The sequence below is a fragment of the Coregonus clupeaformis genome, chromosome 3 (genome assembly GCF_020615455.1).
Source record: "Coregonus clupeaformis isolate EN_2021a chromosome 3, ASM2061545v1, whole genome shotgun sequence".
NCBI lineage: Eukaryota > Metazoa > Chordata > Actinopteri > Salmoniformes > Salmonidae > Coregonus > Coregonus clupeaformis.
In genome coordinates this window covers 41,539,952-41,555,616 of record NC_059194.1, presented here as the reverse complement: position 1 = coordinate 41,555,616, position 15,665 = coordinate 41,539,952, and the positions used below count along the sequence as shown (strand labels likewise).

The window sequence follows — 15,665 nt, the reverse complement described above, 5'->3', positions numbered from 1 at the left end:
GACGCGTAAGATGGAACTGGAGGTGCGTAAAATGGAACTGGAGGCAGAAACAGCGAGGTTAGTCGCTGCTCATACTATGCCTGCTAGTGAGCCATCCTCACCAGCTGTGTCGGCTGCTACGTTTGATATTAGTAGGCAGATCACCTTGGTACCTGTGTTCAGGGAGTCAGAGGTTGATTCCTATTTCAGTGTGTTTGAACGTATAGCGGTAGCATTGAAATGGCCCGAAGAGGTATGGTGCCTATTACTTCAGTGTAAACTAACAGGTAAAGCCCAAGAGGTTCGGGCAGCGCTACCTCTTGAAGACAGTTTGAATTATGAAGTGGTCAAAGCTACTGTTCTTCGTGCCTATGAGCTTGTTCCTGAGGCATATCGACAGAGATTTAGGTCTCATAAAAAGTCTCCTACTCAGACTTATGTGGAGTTTGCTAGAGACAAAGGAAATCTGTTTGACAAATGGCACAGTGCTAGTAAAGTAACTGATTTTAACTCTCTACGGGAGTTAATCTTGTTAGAAGAGTTTAAAAATTGCTTACCGGAACGCATTGTAGTTTATCTGAACGAACAGAAAGTATCCTCACTGTCGGAAGCGTCTGTATTGGCAGACGAGTTTGTGTTGACGCATAAGAGCGTGTTTTCGGCTCGTACGGAGAGCAGGGCTGCGGAGTTGCTAACTTTTAGTCCTAGTCGACCAGCAGTACATCCAGCACGCCCAAAAGATGTGCGTCACTGTTTCTATTGTCATAAGGTGGGACATATGGTTAATGATTGCTTTCTGCTAAAACGCAAACCGGGATGCCTCAGCACGCCGGGCCGCCAACGGGTGTTGGGCTGATTCGCATCGGTTGTCAGGCCGGAATCAAGACAGAAGCCTCATAGTGAATGTGGTTTGAAAGTCCCTGTCCCAGATCACAGTTATGAACCGTTCATTTTTGAGGGGTTTGTTTCTATATCAGATGACGAAGCGTCTCAGCGTCCAGTTAGAATCCTCAGAGATACTGGTGCGGCGCAGTCGTTCATACTAGCTGATGTGTTGCCCTTGTCTAATAATACATATTGTGGTTCCAATGTGTTAGTACAAGGAATTGAAATGGGATTTGTCCCAGTGCCATTGCACTTTGTGAACGTCCACTCTGAGTTAGTCAGTGGATTGTTCAGAGTTGGCGTACGTCCGATGTTGCCAGTAAAAGGGGTGACCTTTATAATGGGCAACGATATTGCCGGAGGAAAGGTAATACCCATATTGGAGGTATTGGATAAAAGTGACCAGTCTCTCTCCGAGGAGCTGGCACAGGGTTATCCAGATGTGTTCCCCGCTTGTGCTGTCACACGTGCTCAAGCACGACAAGTGGGTGAAGTGATAGATTTGTCGAACACGATTCTATTCAGAGAGTGTGACCCAGAGGATAGTTCGGGTGCTACCTCTGGTAAGCTGGTGCAGTCTGACCAACAGCCCAGAGAAAGGAAGAAGGATGTGGAACTTGTTGCTGAGGCCATACAGTTACCAGTTACTCGTGAGCAGCTGATCGCTAACCAACAGGTTGACATTAGCCTGGCTAAATGTTTTTCTAGTGTTGTCTCAGAGGAGGAGCTAAAGAAGAAAAACATGGCATACTTCATTGATGGTAATCTCCTCATGCGTAAATGGACATCCCATGTTGACGCTGGCGGAGATTGGAATGCTGTTTACCAAATAGTGATTCCTACAGCCTTTCGACAAAATGTTTTATCCCTCGCTCATGATCACCAGTGGTCCGGACATCTGGGAGTCACCAAGACTTATGATCGAGTTTTGCGACATTTCTTTTGGCCTGGTTTAAAACAAGATGTGGCTCAGTTCTGTCGGACTTGCCACACCTGTCAAGTAACTGGGAAACCCGAACCAGGTTATTTCCCCCGCGCCTCTTTGTCCCATACCGGCCATAGGTGAACCCTTCGAACATGTGATGGTTGATTGTGTTGGACCATTACCAAAAAACAAAATCTGGTAACCAGTTTATGTTGACAATTATGTGTGTGGCCACCAGGTACCCAGAGGCCATTCCTCTGCGAAGGATTACTGCTCCAGTGGTGAGTAAAGCGTTGATCAAATTCTTCTCAACTTTTGGATTACCTAAGGTGATACAAACTGATCAGGGTACGAATTTCCTTTCTACACTTTTCAAACAAGTGTTAAAATCCTTGTCAGTTACACACCGTGTGTCAAGCGCATATCACCCAGAGTCTCAGGGTGCGCTTGAACGTTGGCATCAGACACTGAAGTCTATGCTCCGTAAATATTGCATGGAATCTGAGAAAGATTGGGATGAGGGAGTTCCTCTAGTGTTGTTTGCTGTCCGTGAGACAGTACAGGAATCCCTAGGGTTCAGCCCAGCTGAACTGGTGTTTGGACACACCATGAGAGGACCTATGAAAGTCCTTAAGGATCAGTTTTTGTCACAAGAGTTGTGTGTGAAAGAAAATGTGTTGGACTACGTTAGTCGCTTTCGTGAGCGCCTACATGCTGCCTGTGCTCTAGCAAAGGAAGCGCTGTCTTCCTCACAGAAACGGATGAAACGACACTATGACACACAGGCTGTTTCCTCGTTCACTGCAGCCAGGTGACCGAGTTCTTGTGTTGTTGCCTGTGCCAGGAGCGTCATTGTCAGCACGTTTCTCTGGTCCTTATGTCATTGAAAAGAAACTAACTGAAACTGACTACGTGATACAGACTCCTGATGGAGATCCGCCACAAAAAGGGGTTGGATAATGTGTTGGCAGATGCTTTGTCTCGTGTGTAATGATCTAGGTTTTTTTTTGTTATCCCGGCAGGATGATTTGTGAATTTGGGTGTTGTGATAGTACGTGTGTCGCAAACCATTGTGGTTTGCTCTTTTAAGGGTGGGAGTGTTACGGATACAGGTATCCTGTGTCCTGTGTTTTTCTCTCCTTCTGCCCTAATCACAGGTGTCCTGTATGTTCCTGATTGGTGGTCGTTGAGGTGTCTGCTGATTGGACCAATCAGTGAACATTCCTGTGAATTGCACCACCTGTTACTCGTTTGTTCAATCACACATCCCATTTTATAAAAACCAGACTTGTGTTTGTTGGAAGAGAGAGAGATTTTTTCCATATGTGAGTATGGACACGGTGGTGTCCTGTGTGTTGTGTACTCACTAAGTTGTTGGTTACCCTATTGGTAACTTTGTTAGAAGCCATTTCTTTATGTGAGTGTGGATACTGTTGTGTCCTGTGTATTGTGTACATACTTTATTGCTGATTACCCTGTTTTTGTAGCGTGGTGTGTTTCTGGGAAAAGGGGAGTTTAAGCTAGATGCCCTTGGGCGTACATTACCCGTAGGAAGAAATCTGTCTATAAACACCAGTTAGACCTGAGCGGACCACCCACTGTATTTTTGTATGGTAGCAGTAGCCTAGCGGTTCTTGAGGCAGGCAAGATCAGTTTAGGGGGTTTTACACTATTGTTTCATTTCTTGGGTCCTGCTCAGCCCTTTTTCCCAAACCTTTACCGTGTGTTTAGTAATAAACCATTTATGTTTGACGGTAGTTCATGGTTGTTGTGTCATTTTTGGTTCTCACTGTTCCAGGTCACACTTATAATTTGCATAATTTATGTTACGGGTCTCATGTCCATCCACCCTAGACGTTTAGAGCCACGGGGTTCGTAACAACTTGTCATGTACGTTTATGTCTGTATTAATGTCTGTATTGCTTCCTTAACTCCCTGCTTTCCCCACTATTCCCACCTTTTCAGGCCACGGGCCTGTGAGCCCCCGGATCCACCCGGTCCACCCACTGACCCGCCCCCCTCACCGCCTGGCTGCTTCCCCTGTGACCAAGCACCAAACTCTGTGAACCATCCATTCTTCATCCACTCTCCATCCATCCTGTAACTGGACTCACTGTCACTCCTGCCCTACTGGACTCCCCAATGTTTTACTGTCCTATTTGTCTAAACCCCATGTATTACCCCTGCACTCTGTCTTGACCCCCTAACCCTTATACATCCCTTATATTACCCGTGAAATTGTCTGTTTTTGTGTCAATGCTGTCTCTCTGCAGTTTCTCTGTTTTTGATTTCTCTGTTGTTTCTTGTTTTTGATTTATGAATTACAAATATTTTTTTCCTGTAAAATGTGTTGAGACGTTGTTAAATGCATGCACTTTAAATAAATTGTGATGACTCAAAATCAACTACGAATTGTTTTTTGGACCAGGTCGGATTATTATTATTATTTTTTACATTGGGCAAGTTCGTTTTGCATGGCCCGGTGCCCCTGGTGAGTGGCGATTTCACTTATGGACCAATGGAAGGTTCTAAAATGTGTAAACTCTGCTCAGGGGGCACAGGGCCATGCAAAACGAACTCAACCAATGACGCGAACTCATCGGTTTTTCGCCATTAGTTCATATGCTTCTCTGGGCATGTCCTGATGAGCAATGTCTGCAATTCTATTGGTTACATTCTATATTGATATTTTAGTCTACAACCACTTGGGAAAAGCAAGTAAACCCTTGCCTTTTGGCTGATCCATTTGTGGTTTCAGGGTGGGTGAAAACAGAGTTAGGTGCTGTGGAATCGTTGAGAGTAACCAAAAGTGGTCTTGTGATAATTGTTTGTGTTTCTGCTGGTCAGAGGGCGCAGGCACTGAGTGTTAAACGAATGGGGGCAAGAGATGTGAATTGTTTTGCTCTCAAGAAAAGGGCGCTATTGAAAGGAGTGATTACTGGGGTAGCGGTAAATATGAAAGTTGACCAACTGAAGGGGAAGATTCCCAGTGTTTGTGATGCTCGTCGTTTGGTGCGGAAGAGTCATTGTCTGTTCTTTTGAGTTTTGATGTTGAGTCTTTGCCCGACAAAGTGATGTTAGGATATACAAATTATCCTGTACGAGCTTTTGTGCCGAATACATTACGTTGTTACAGGTGTCAAGCTTATGGGCACGTGGCAGCAGTGTGTAGATGGGAGGTTCCTATGTGTGAAAAGTGTGCAGAAGGGCAAGAGACAAAGGAATGTGTAGCATTGGGGAAAGTAGTGATATGTGTTAAGCTCGCATCCGTTACAAGACCATGGTGCTTGCCTATGGAGCAGTGAGGGGAACGGCACCTCCGTACCTTCAGGCTCTGATCAGTCCCTACACCCAAACGAGGGCACTGCGTTCATCCACCTCTGGCCTGCTGGCTCCCTTCCTCTGCGGAAGCATAGCTCCCGCTCAGCCCAGTCAAAACTGTTCGCTGCTCTGGCACCCCAATGGTGGAACAAGCTCCCTCACGACGCCAGGACAGCGGAGTCACTCACCACCTTCCGGAGACATTTGAAACCCCACCTCTTTAAGGAATACCTGGGATAGGATAAAGTAATCCTTCTACCCCCCCAAATAAATAAATAAATAAATATATATATATTGTAAGGTGGTTATCCCACTGGCTATAGGGTGAATGCACCAATTTGTAAGTCGCTCTGGATAAGAGCGTCTGCTAAATGACGTAAATGTGCCCTTGAGCAAGGCACTTAACCCTAATTGCTCCTGTAAGTCGCTCTGGATAAGAGCGTCTGCTAAATGACTAAAATGTAAATGTAAATGTAAAATGTATGTTAATTGTAGGGGTGCCCATGGGGCTGGGGATTAGAAATGTCCGGTGCGAGAGAGGCAGGTTGAGGTTTCCAGGGTTAGAGTAGTGCAGAAGTTGACATATGCTTAGGCAGTGAAGAAAAGTAGAGGAAGATGGGTCAAGGGGGAGGGATCCTGAGGGGAGTGGTGTGAGTAGTAGATCTTTACCAGTACAGAGGGATAGGCCAACAAGTGATATGTTTCAGTAAGATTGGATTTTTAGTATTTATAGCAATGGTTATCAACTGTACTGCAGGGATGGAACGTAAATCGCAGAAAATTGAGGTTGTGGTGGCAGCTACAGAGAGGTGTTTGGGTGTGCGAGACTTGACGTCAGAAGAGTTACAGGGTGTGTTAAGTAGTGGTGTCCCGTCCTTTCAGGCTGTTGGCCTGAGGTAGGACTATATAGATTTAAACAGTGCAGTAGGGTGGTGTTTAAATTTTTAAAACATTTTTATAATTTATTTTATTTAGTGTGTGTAGTGCAAAGTATAAGGGAGTTATACTCCAGTCTGGTAGGTGGCGGTAATGCAACATTTATTGGATGCCATCCGCGTTTAAACCTCATCGAAGAAGAAGAAGGAAAAGCAAGTGTGGTAGCACTTGCAAGCTGTCAAGGGGGAAAGAAGCGAAGAGACGTTAACAACGCTATCTAGCCACTTTGTAAGTAACTGGTCGCTTAATTATCATGTACAGTTATATTTCTGATATAGTGAGTATTAGCTAGCTGAATCATGGGGTGCATTTGGTTACATAATTTTTTTTTCACGAATAGACTTGTTTACATAGCTACCTAGTAGCGTTGTTTGTTAGTAACGTTACAGCCGGGTATGGAAACATAGCTAGCTATGACGCAAATAATGTTAATTGTATTGCTTATTATTGCTTTGTTATTTAAGCTAACTAACTATATTCTTATTCGAGGTGTTAGGATAAACTAGCTAGCTAACCTAGTTTGCTGATTTATTCACTAGCCAGTTATGATCATGGTTTTGATGCCGACAATGTGAGTCTCCTCTCCTTGTCCTGTGGACGAGGGCTGACGTGCAACACTCATGTTGTTGACACGAAATATCAGGGGCTTTATAAAGAATAGGACAATCAACATCTCGCAAGATACACTACATGACCAAAAGTATGGTCACCTGCTCTTCGAACATCTCATTCCAAAATCATGGACATTAATATGGAGCTGGTTCTCCCTTTGCTGCTATAACAGCCTCCACTCTTCTGGGAAGGCTTTGATATTAAGCAATTAGGCCTGGCTCTGCATTCCAATTCATCCCAAAGGTGTTCGATGAGGTTGAGGTCAGGGCTCTGTGCAGGCCAGTGAAGTTCTTCCACACTGATCTCGACAAACCATTTCTGTATAGACCTCGTTTTGTGCACGGGGCATTGTCCTGCTGAAACAGCAAAGGGCCTTCCCCAAACTGTTGCCACAAAGTTGGAAGCACAAAATCGTTTAGAATGTCATTGTATGCTGTAGCATTAACATTTCCCTTCACTGGAACTAAGGGGCCTAGCCCGAAACATGAAAAAAGCCCCATAACGCAGGTAGCATTCTCCTGGCATCCACCAAACCCAGATTCTTCTGTCCAGATTTGTCCATCGGACTGCCAGACGGTGAAGCGTGATTCATCACTCCAGAGAATGCGTTTACGCTGCTCCAGAGTCCAATGGTGGCGAGCTTTACACCACACCAACCAATGCTTGGCATTGTGCATGGTGATCTTAGGCTTGTGTGTGGCTGCTCGGCCATGGAAACCTATTTCATGAACCTCCTGACGAACAGTTCTTGTGCCGGCGTTTCTTCCAGAGGCAGTTTCGAACTCAGTAGTGAGTGTTGCAACTGAGGACAGACGATTTCTATGCGCTTCAGCACTCTGTGGTCCCGTTCTGTGAGTTTGTGTGGCCTACCACTTCGTGGCTGAGCCTTTGTTTTTCCTAGATGTTTCCACTTCACAATAACAGCACTTACAGTTGACTGGGGCAGCTCTAGCAGGGCAGAAATTAGACTAACCTACTTGTTGGAAAGGTGGCATCCTATGACGGTGCCACGTTGAAAGTCACTGAGCTCTTCAGTAAGGCCATTCTACTGCCAATGTTTGTCTATGCAGATTGCATGGCTTTGTGCTCAATTTTATACACCTGTCAGCAATGGGTGTGGCTGAAATGGCTGAATCAACTAATTTGAAGGGTTGTCCGCATACTTTTGTATATATAGTGTATAATATTGATTTGATGAATTACCGCTGGACTCGTCTGTTCACGACTACTCGGTTCACCTCAAGTCAATGCAGGATGGAAATGTGCGTGTTCACTTAGCCCTATAAATAGTACGCCAAATTAATTAACAAACATATACATTTGGATATTGTCATTTTTATTGATGTTTTAATCAACATTAATTCATTAAGAAAATACCATATGTAAATGTTTTATTATGATGAATTTGGCTAGCCCTTGATCATCACTCTCAGTTCCATTACATTACACATAAGTCATTGGACGAAGACCCTTCTGTATGGGGAGTTTTGTTAAGAGCCCCTACTCTGTCTCAACATGACCACGCATCGCTTGCAGTACGGTCTTTGAAGCATATCTTCACTTTCATATTAGCAAGAAACAGTTTTCTAAAAACTAAACGTTAAATTGATACACACCTTTTTATAGGGTTAGGGTTAGTGTTCCCACATGGACATATCACCATATTACAGCATGTATTTACGGAAGACAGAGGGACCATCTGTACTAATTAGCGATCTAGCATGCTCCAAACACCTGTGTGTAATGAAGAAGGCTGCTAGAAACGTGTTGTCACTGAAAAATACTGTCTGCTGCGACTGTGATATAGCCGGTTAAAACAGTGTACAGCAAGTGTGTATTTTGCATTTTTGAGTTATTTTGATGTGATATGAAAGTAAAGGGCTTTGTGTTTCTAGAACCGTATCGCAATAGAGAATCGATTTATGTTTAGATGGAGCCTTCCTTGGACCTGTAGGACTAATGTAACGATAGGCTCCGTAAGAGTACATCTTGGGCTAGAATTTGGCGTACTATTTATAGGGCTGGTGTTCACTGTGCAGCCATCTACTCGGCAACATTAGAGATTGTTTTTATATTTAGCTAGTGAATTGGTACGTGCTTTGGTTACCTGACATTGATATAGAACAAGTAAAAACTGAATTAGCAGAGATTCTTTTTCATATCATTTCCACTGTATTGGATAGCATCTACCTGTCCATTCATTCCACGCAGAAAGTGTCTGATATGAATCTTACTGTTAGCCAGTGTAGCCTAATGGCCCAAGAGAAACCAATAGCTCTCACCTTATGCTGCCGCTGCAGCGCTGAGGAACAGGTTTAATGGAGTTAAACTCCAGATCCAAAGCCCTGTGTAATCCCCTTAAATTAACCATGGAAAGAGTTTACTTTAATTAAACTGCGTGCCAAGACGTAAAAGGGATTTTCCTTATGTTTACCCAGGTTTTAATCTAATACTATTTGATGCCATGTATGTTACTGACTGTCCTCCATGGTTGACAGATCTAGACTGGTGTGTGCTAGTGAGAGATCATTAATAGAAATAAATAATTCTAAAGGTACCTCCCCCTCTCAGCTTGACTGGCTTACTTTGTTTTGCAGATAGATGGATTTGTGAAGGTGAATCAACTCTCATTATGATTTTTCTGTTAGATTCTAGCCTAGGCCTATATGGTTAAGCTATTTTTGAATGACCTCTGTTGGAATGACCAAAACTCAAACATATATGTGGTGGGTGGTTAGAATTGGATATGAGATGTATTGTAGTCTATACGTACCCTGCTGTTGAATGCCTAACTGTGCCATTACTGGATAGCCTAAAATGTCCTTTGAGCTTTTTACTACAGCCCTATAGTGACTAGGCTAATAATCACTGGAATGCTATCTAGCCTACCATTAGTAATGATGGCTAATGTTTTTAACTACTGTATCATGGACGTTAGCTACTTTCACACCCTAAGCAGAATTGAGCTTTGTATGGGAGCTGGGGGCATATATCAAACAGCAGTGTTCTGTTTGTGCCTAGCTTTCATTTAGTAAGTGTTGGCAAATACAGGATTTTGTGTTGACATTTCTGCCTCTCTATGATGTGAATTTAAAGCAGCATTGTTCAAGTAGGTAGAATAATTGGACTTGACTGGTTCTACACTCTCCTCTGCAGTTCCTCCTCTACCTAGTGCCTATATTGTAGTTAATCACGTTTTAGGCTTCTCCATTTTCTTCCCTAGCTTTTTTGTTGTCCGGGCATGTAAGATACTTTTGTGCAGTAATTTGTTTTTGAAGTAGCCTGCCTAGGCTATTCTCTAATACTCATCCAGGCACAGAATGTTAGCAACCGTCCGTGAATAACAGCTCTCCTCATGGGAAACCACTGGCTCGATATGTATGACATGGCAGGTTGTAATGAGTGGTAACAGCTAACCGAGAGCTTAGTGATCTGTGATGTAGGCCAGTGCTGCTCTGTCACGGGTCACCAACCTGCGACCACAGTTCAGCGCTGATGTAAAGTCTTCCACACAACACATACAACAGACGTGTGCTTCCTGAGGTTTTCCAACCCCTGATTGCAGGGTTTTGCTGATGTCAGGGCAGGCGGTGTAACATTTAGTGTTTGGGGGAATCAACGCTCCCTCACGCCACGGCTGTGTGCTCTAACAGATGAGCTTGGTCACACTCAGGGGCGTCAGACGCGGTGTCCAGTTTTACAGAGCAATTATCAGTATGGAACTGGGCCTCTAGGCCCCCCGTCGTAACATGGATGCAATAAAGGCTGTTGGGAATCCTATGGGCTATTGAATATCCTCTATAATCTCTGTGTTTGTTTCCTTTCTAGGACTCTGTCGATCTTGGACAAGCATAGAGGAATGGGCTGTGATCCCATTATAGTTGGATCTACCCCTACTAGCCCTGAGGCCACCCAAGGAGTCCAGCCCCAGGCCAGGCCAGAAACATGAGATCTTTAACCGCTGAATAAAGAATGAGGCCTCAGCAACCTCACCCCAGAAACAACACCACCACCACTACTACTAGCATAGTCTGTCACACACCCATAACAACTTAACCCTGAACACCTGCCCCCTTCCCCAGGACCAGCTCTTGTATCCCCTTCCTTCCCTTCCTCACCCAAACCCCAACCCCCTCCCAACCCAACCCACCCCACAGAGCAGCTTAGCCCTCCTCGTCACTGGAGAGTCACCACCCGATCAGCTCCTAGGCCCCGTGCGCCCCCATCGGCGGCGGTGTGTTGGTGTGCGATGGCGCGGCGGGACGCTGAGGGCTGCCGCCGAGGACTGTGATGTCAGAGCCCGCCAGCCCGGGCGAGAGCCAGCGCGGCGCTCCCAGATTCTTCGTGGGCTGCGAGGACGATGAGAGCGAGGGCCTGGAGGACTACGACGGCTGTAGCATGAGGACAGACATGGAGCTGTACGAGGACGACGAGGACGCAGACTCGGTGAGACTGCTTGAGACGAGACAACACAAGATTACATCAGGCCTCATGATGTCATATGAATCACCCGCATGAAAGTACATTAGACAACTAGCCCTGATATGGTAACCTCCATTACTATTAGATACCATCACAATGGAGGCTACAGATATTAGGGATAATTCCACAGCACAAGATCATGGAAGACATGAGACTATTCAACTGTAAAGCACTTTTGTGACAACTGTCAGTTTTTCCAGTCGGTTGACTAATTGTAAAGCTACACAAGACTGTGTCGGCAATAGATAAAGTAGCCTAACTTATTAAAGTGATCTCCCTCCCTCCCTCCCTCTCAGCCCCCGGAGCGACAGATCGTGGTGGGGATCTGTTCCATGATGAAGAAGTCCAAGTCTAAGCCCATGACCCAGATCCTGGAGCGGCTGTGCAGGTTTGAGTACATCACTGTGGTCATCTTCCCCGAGGACGTCATTCTTAACGAGCCTGTGGACAAATGGCCGCTGTGTGACTGCCTCGTCTCCTTCCACTCCAAAGGTGGAACACACAGACACAAACACCAACTCTGTTCACTGATGAAAGCACTGTATTCAACTTATTTACCACACCCATTATTCTATACTCAAAAAAGTGATTACACATATAGTACCAGTCAAAACTTTGGACACACCTACTAATTCAAGGGTTTTTCTTTATTTTCACTATTTTCTACATTGTAGAATAATAGTGAAGACATCACAGCTATGAAAAACACATATGGAATCATGTAGTAACCAAAAAAGTGTTAAACAAATCCAAATATATTTTATATTTGAGATTCTTCAAATAGCTACCCTTTGCCTTTATGACAGCTTTGTACACTCTTGGCATTCTCTCAACCAGCTTCACCTGAAATGCTTTTCCAACAGTCTTGAAGGATTTCCCTCATGCTGAGCACTTTTTGGCTGCTTTTCCTTCACTCTGCGGTCCGACTCATCCCAAACCATCTCAATTGTGTTGAGGTCGTGGGATTGTGGAGGCCAGGTCATCTGATGCAGCACTCCATCACTCTCCTTCTTGGTCAAATAGCCCTTACACAGCCTGGAGGTGTGTTGAGTCATTGTCATGTTGAAAAACAAATGATAGTCCCAATAAGCCCAAACCAGATGGGATGGTGTATCGCTGCAGAATGCCTTGAATGTGCCTTGAATTCTAAATAAATCACACACAGTGTCACCAGCAAAGTACCCCCACACCATCACACCTCCTCCATGCTTTACTGTGGGAACTACACATGCAGAGATTATCCGATTACCAACACCGCGTCTCACAAAGACACGGCGGTTGGAACCAAAAATCTCCAATTTGGACTCCAGACCAAAGGACAAATTTCCACCGGTCTAATGTCAATTACTCGTGTTTCTTGGCCCAAGCAGGTCTCTTCTTCTTATTGGTGTCCTTTAGTAGTGGTTTCTTTGCAGAAATTCGACCATGAAGGCCTGATTCACACAGTCCCCTCTGAACAGTTGATGTTGAGATGTGTCTGTTACTTTGAACTCTGTGAAGCATTTATTTGGGCTGCAATTTCTGAGGCTGGTAACTCTAATGAACTTATCCTCTGCAGCAGAGGTAACTGTGGGTCTTCCATTCCTGTTGCGGTCCTCATGAGAGCCAGTTTCATCATAGCGCTTGATGGTTTTTACGACTGCACTTGAAGAAACTTTCAAAGTTCTTGAAATGTTCCGTATTAACTGACCTTCATGTCTTAAAGTAATAATGGACTGTCGTTTCTCTTTGCTTATTTGAGCTGTTCTTGCCATAATATGGACTTGGTATTTTACAAAATAGGGCTATCTTCTGTATACCCCCCTACCTTGTCACAACACAACTGATTGGCTCAAACGCATTAAGAAGGAAAGAAATTCCACAAATTAACTTTGAAGAAAGCACACCTGTTAATTGAAATGCATTCCAGGTGACTACCTCATGAAGCTGGTTGAGAGAATGCCAAGAGTGTGCAAAGTTGTCATCAAGGCAAGGGGTGGCTATTTGAAAAATCTCATATAAAATATATTTTGATTTGTTTAACACTTATTTGGTTACTACATGATTCCATATGTGTTATTTCATAGTTTTGATGTCTTCACTATTATTCTACAATGTAAAAATAAAGAAAAACCCTGGAATGAGTAGGTGTGTCCACATTTTTGACTGGTACTGTATTTAAACAGTCACATGCTACTACATCTCTCTCACACACACACACACACACACGAAATACAGCCCTTTCTCGTACCACGCTGTGACAGCATTACTCCTCTTCAACCCAGCATGAGTAATTCTGTCTGACACAACAACAGCCTGTTTAGACTAATAGGTGACTACATTTGCTACCATTTATTTTGACAAAATGTTGAAGAGAAACCCAGTTGAGCAATGTTTGCCCACTGGACTGCATTAATTTAAATTACTTTCACTTGTCTTACTTCATTAATGTGTCCCATTCTTGACCCTGGCAAAGTTTGCACATACTGCGTAGTCTGCGTATAGGATTGGCTAACAATTGTTATTGCATTTGAATTTGTAGGATTCCCGCTGGACAAGGCTGTGAGCTACGCCAAACTCCGAAACCCGCTGCTCATCAATGACCTGAACACACAGTACTACATACAGGACAGGTACAACCAGCGCCGGAGATGCATACTGTAGGGTTGTCATGACAACAGTATCATGCCAAGCTAATAAAACAAGAAGCAAACTTCATTTCATGAGGAAAACGGTCCTGATGTTGGAAACAAACAGACTTATTCTATCACCCAGAGTCACGTGTTTATTATCCAAGCAATAGGACAGAATATTTGCCATGTATCGTGACAACCCTAGCATACTGTATAGATGTGTGTAGTTATCACAGAGCCTCATGGTTATTACTGGGCTATTCTGGAGGGCTTATGTGGAATAAGGACAGTTGATGTGTTTTGTATTGATGAAGTCATGACCATATGATGTTGTATTGTTATTATAAGTTCAAGAATTACTGGTGGTGGTGTGTGACCAGCATTGGTGGCACTGGTGTCACATGGTGATTTGTGTGATCTTATATATACAGCATTGACGTTAAGTGAGATGGCTGACTATCTCTCTGTTGAATGCTGAATGTTGTGTGTTGTCTGTTTTGTAGGAGGGAGGTGTATCGTATCCTGCAGCAGGAAGGCATCGATCTACCCGCTACGCTGTGCTGAACCGCGACCCAGATAAACCAGACGGTCAGTGTGCGCTCCCCAAAGGTCATGCGTTGGCGTTCCCATTAGGAATGGTCAATATTCTGTACCTGTCGCCTCTACTGGTCCTATGCCTTTCTGGTCACTCTTAAACCCCAGTCAAATCACTCACTTGTATCCTTTTCACATTACTGAGCCAAGCCAAGCTGTACTGGAGTGGCCTGGTTATCCATCCACCGCATTTGCTGGAACTGTGTTAGAAAGGACAATGTGAAAAGAAAAGAACTGAGCCAGTACAGTTCTTATCAGCCCTATAGTGGGAATCAGTCATTAGGTTCCAAGACAACTGGGCGTGTTCAGCAGGGCACAATGTTGTAGAACGTTATGATGGAAATGCATACACTGAGTGTATAAAACATTAAGAACACCTTCCTTATATTGAGTTGACCCCCCCACACACACACACACCTTTTGCCCTCAGAACAGCCTCATTCGTCGAGCCATGGACTCTACAAGGTGTCGAAAGCGTTCCACAGGGATGCTGGCCCATTGACTCACTGTTTTGATGCTCCCAGACTTGACCCCTGTGCGTCTGACCCCTGTGCTTCTTAGGCAAGGAGTATTGACCCCTGTGCTTCTTAGGCAGGGAGTATTGACCCCTGTGCTTCTTAGGCAGGGAGTATTGACCCCTGTGCTTCTTAGGCAGTGTGTATTGACCCCTGTGCTTCTTAGGCAGGGAGTATTGACCCCTGTGTTTCTTAGGCAGTGTGTATTGACCCCTGTGCTTCTTAGGCAGGGAGTATTGACCCCTGTGCTTCTTAGGCAGGGAGTATTGACCCCTGTGTTTCTTAGGCAGTGTGTATTGACCCCTGTGCTTCTTAGGCAGGGAGTATTGACCCCTGTGCTTCTTAGGCAGTGTGTATTGACCCCTGTGTTTCTTAGGCAGGGAGTATTGACCCCTGTGTTTCTTAGGCAGTGTGTATTGACCCCTGTGCTTCTTAGGCAGGGAGTATTGACCCCTGTGTTTCTTCGGCAGTGTGTATTGACCCCTGTGCTTCTTAGGCAGGGAGTATTGACCCCTGTGCTTCTTAGGTAGGGAGTATTGACCCCTGTGCTTCTTCGGCAGTGTGTATTGACCCTGTGTTTCTTCGGCAGTGTGTATTGACCCCTGTGCTTCTTAGGCAGGGAGTATTGACCCCTGTGCTTCTTAGGTAGGAGTATTGACCCCTGTGCTTCTTAGGCAGGGAGTATTGACCCCTGTGCTTCTTAGGCAGTGTGTATTGACCCCTGTGCTTCTTAGGCAGGGGAGTATTGCTCACTACTTACATAGTGTTGTATTCTCCTCAGGAACTTCTACTATATATCACATT

At 44.6% G+C, this 15,665-nt stretch overlaps 1 protein-coding gene across 1 annotated transcript; it reads left to right on the top strand.

Moving 5' to 3' along the window:
• The first annotated feature begins 6,192 nt into the window (after positions 1–6,192).
• LOC123482165 (inositol hexakisphosphate and diphosphoinositol-pentakisphosphate kinase 2-like) lies at positions 6,193–14,316 on the top strand. The gene is made up of 5 exons (XM_045208935.1): positions 6,193–6,274; positions 10,487–11,104; positions 11,437–11,632; positions 13,662–13,752; positions 14,256–14,316. The coding sequence occupies exons 2-5, from the start codon at positions 10,949–10,951 to the stop codon at positions 14,314–14,316; spliced, it is 504 nt and encodes a 167-aa protein (XP_045064870.1). The 5' UTR covers positions 6,193–6,274; positions 10,487–10,948.
• The last annotated feature ends 1,349 nt before the right edge of the window (positions 14,317–15,665 follow it).

What these genes read in the sequence shown, in the direction of transcription:
- LOC123482165 (XM_045208935.1), top strand. Translation starts at nt 10,949, where the DNA reads ATGTCAGAGCCCGCCAGCCCGGGCGAGAGCCAGCGCGGCGCTCCCAGA. An exon ending in ACGACGAGGACGCAGACTCG is followed by an intron (nt 11,105 to 11,436) that starts GTGAGACTGCTT and finishes CCTCCCTCTCAG; the next exon opens with CCCCCGGAGCGACAGATCGT. An exon ending in CAGTACTACATACAGGACAG is followed by an intron (nt 13,753 to 14,255) that starts GTACAACCAGCG and finishes TCTGTTTTGTAG; the next exon opens with GAGGGAGGTGTATCGTATCC.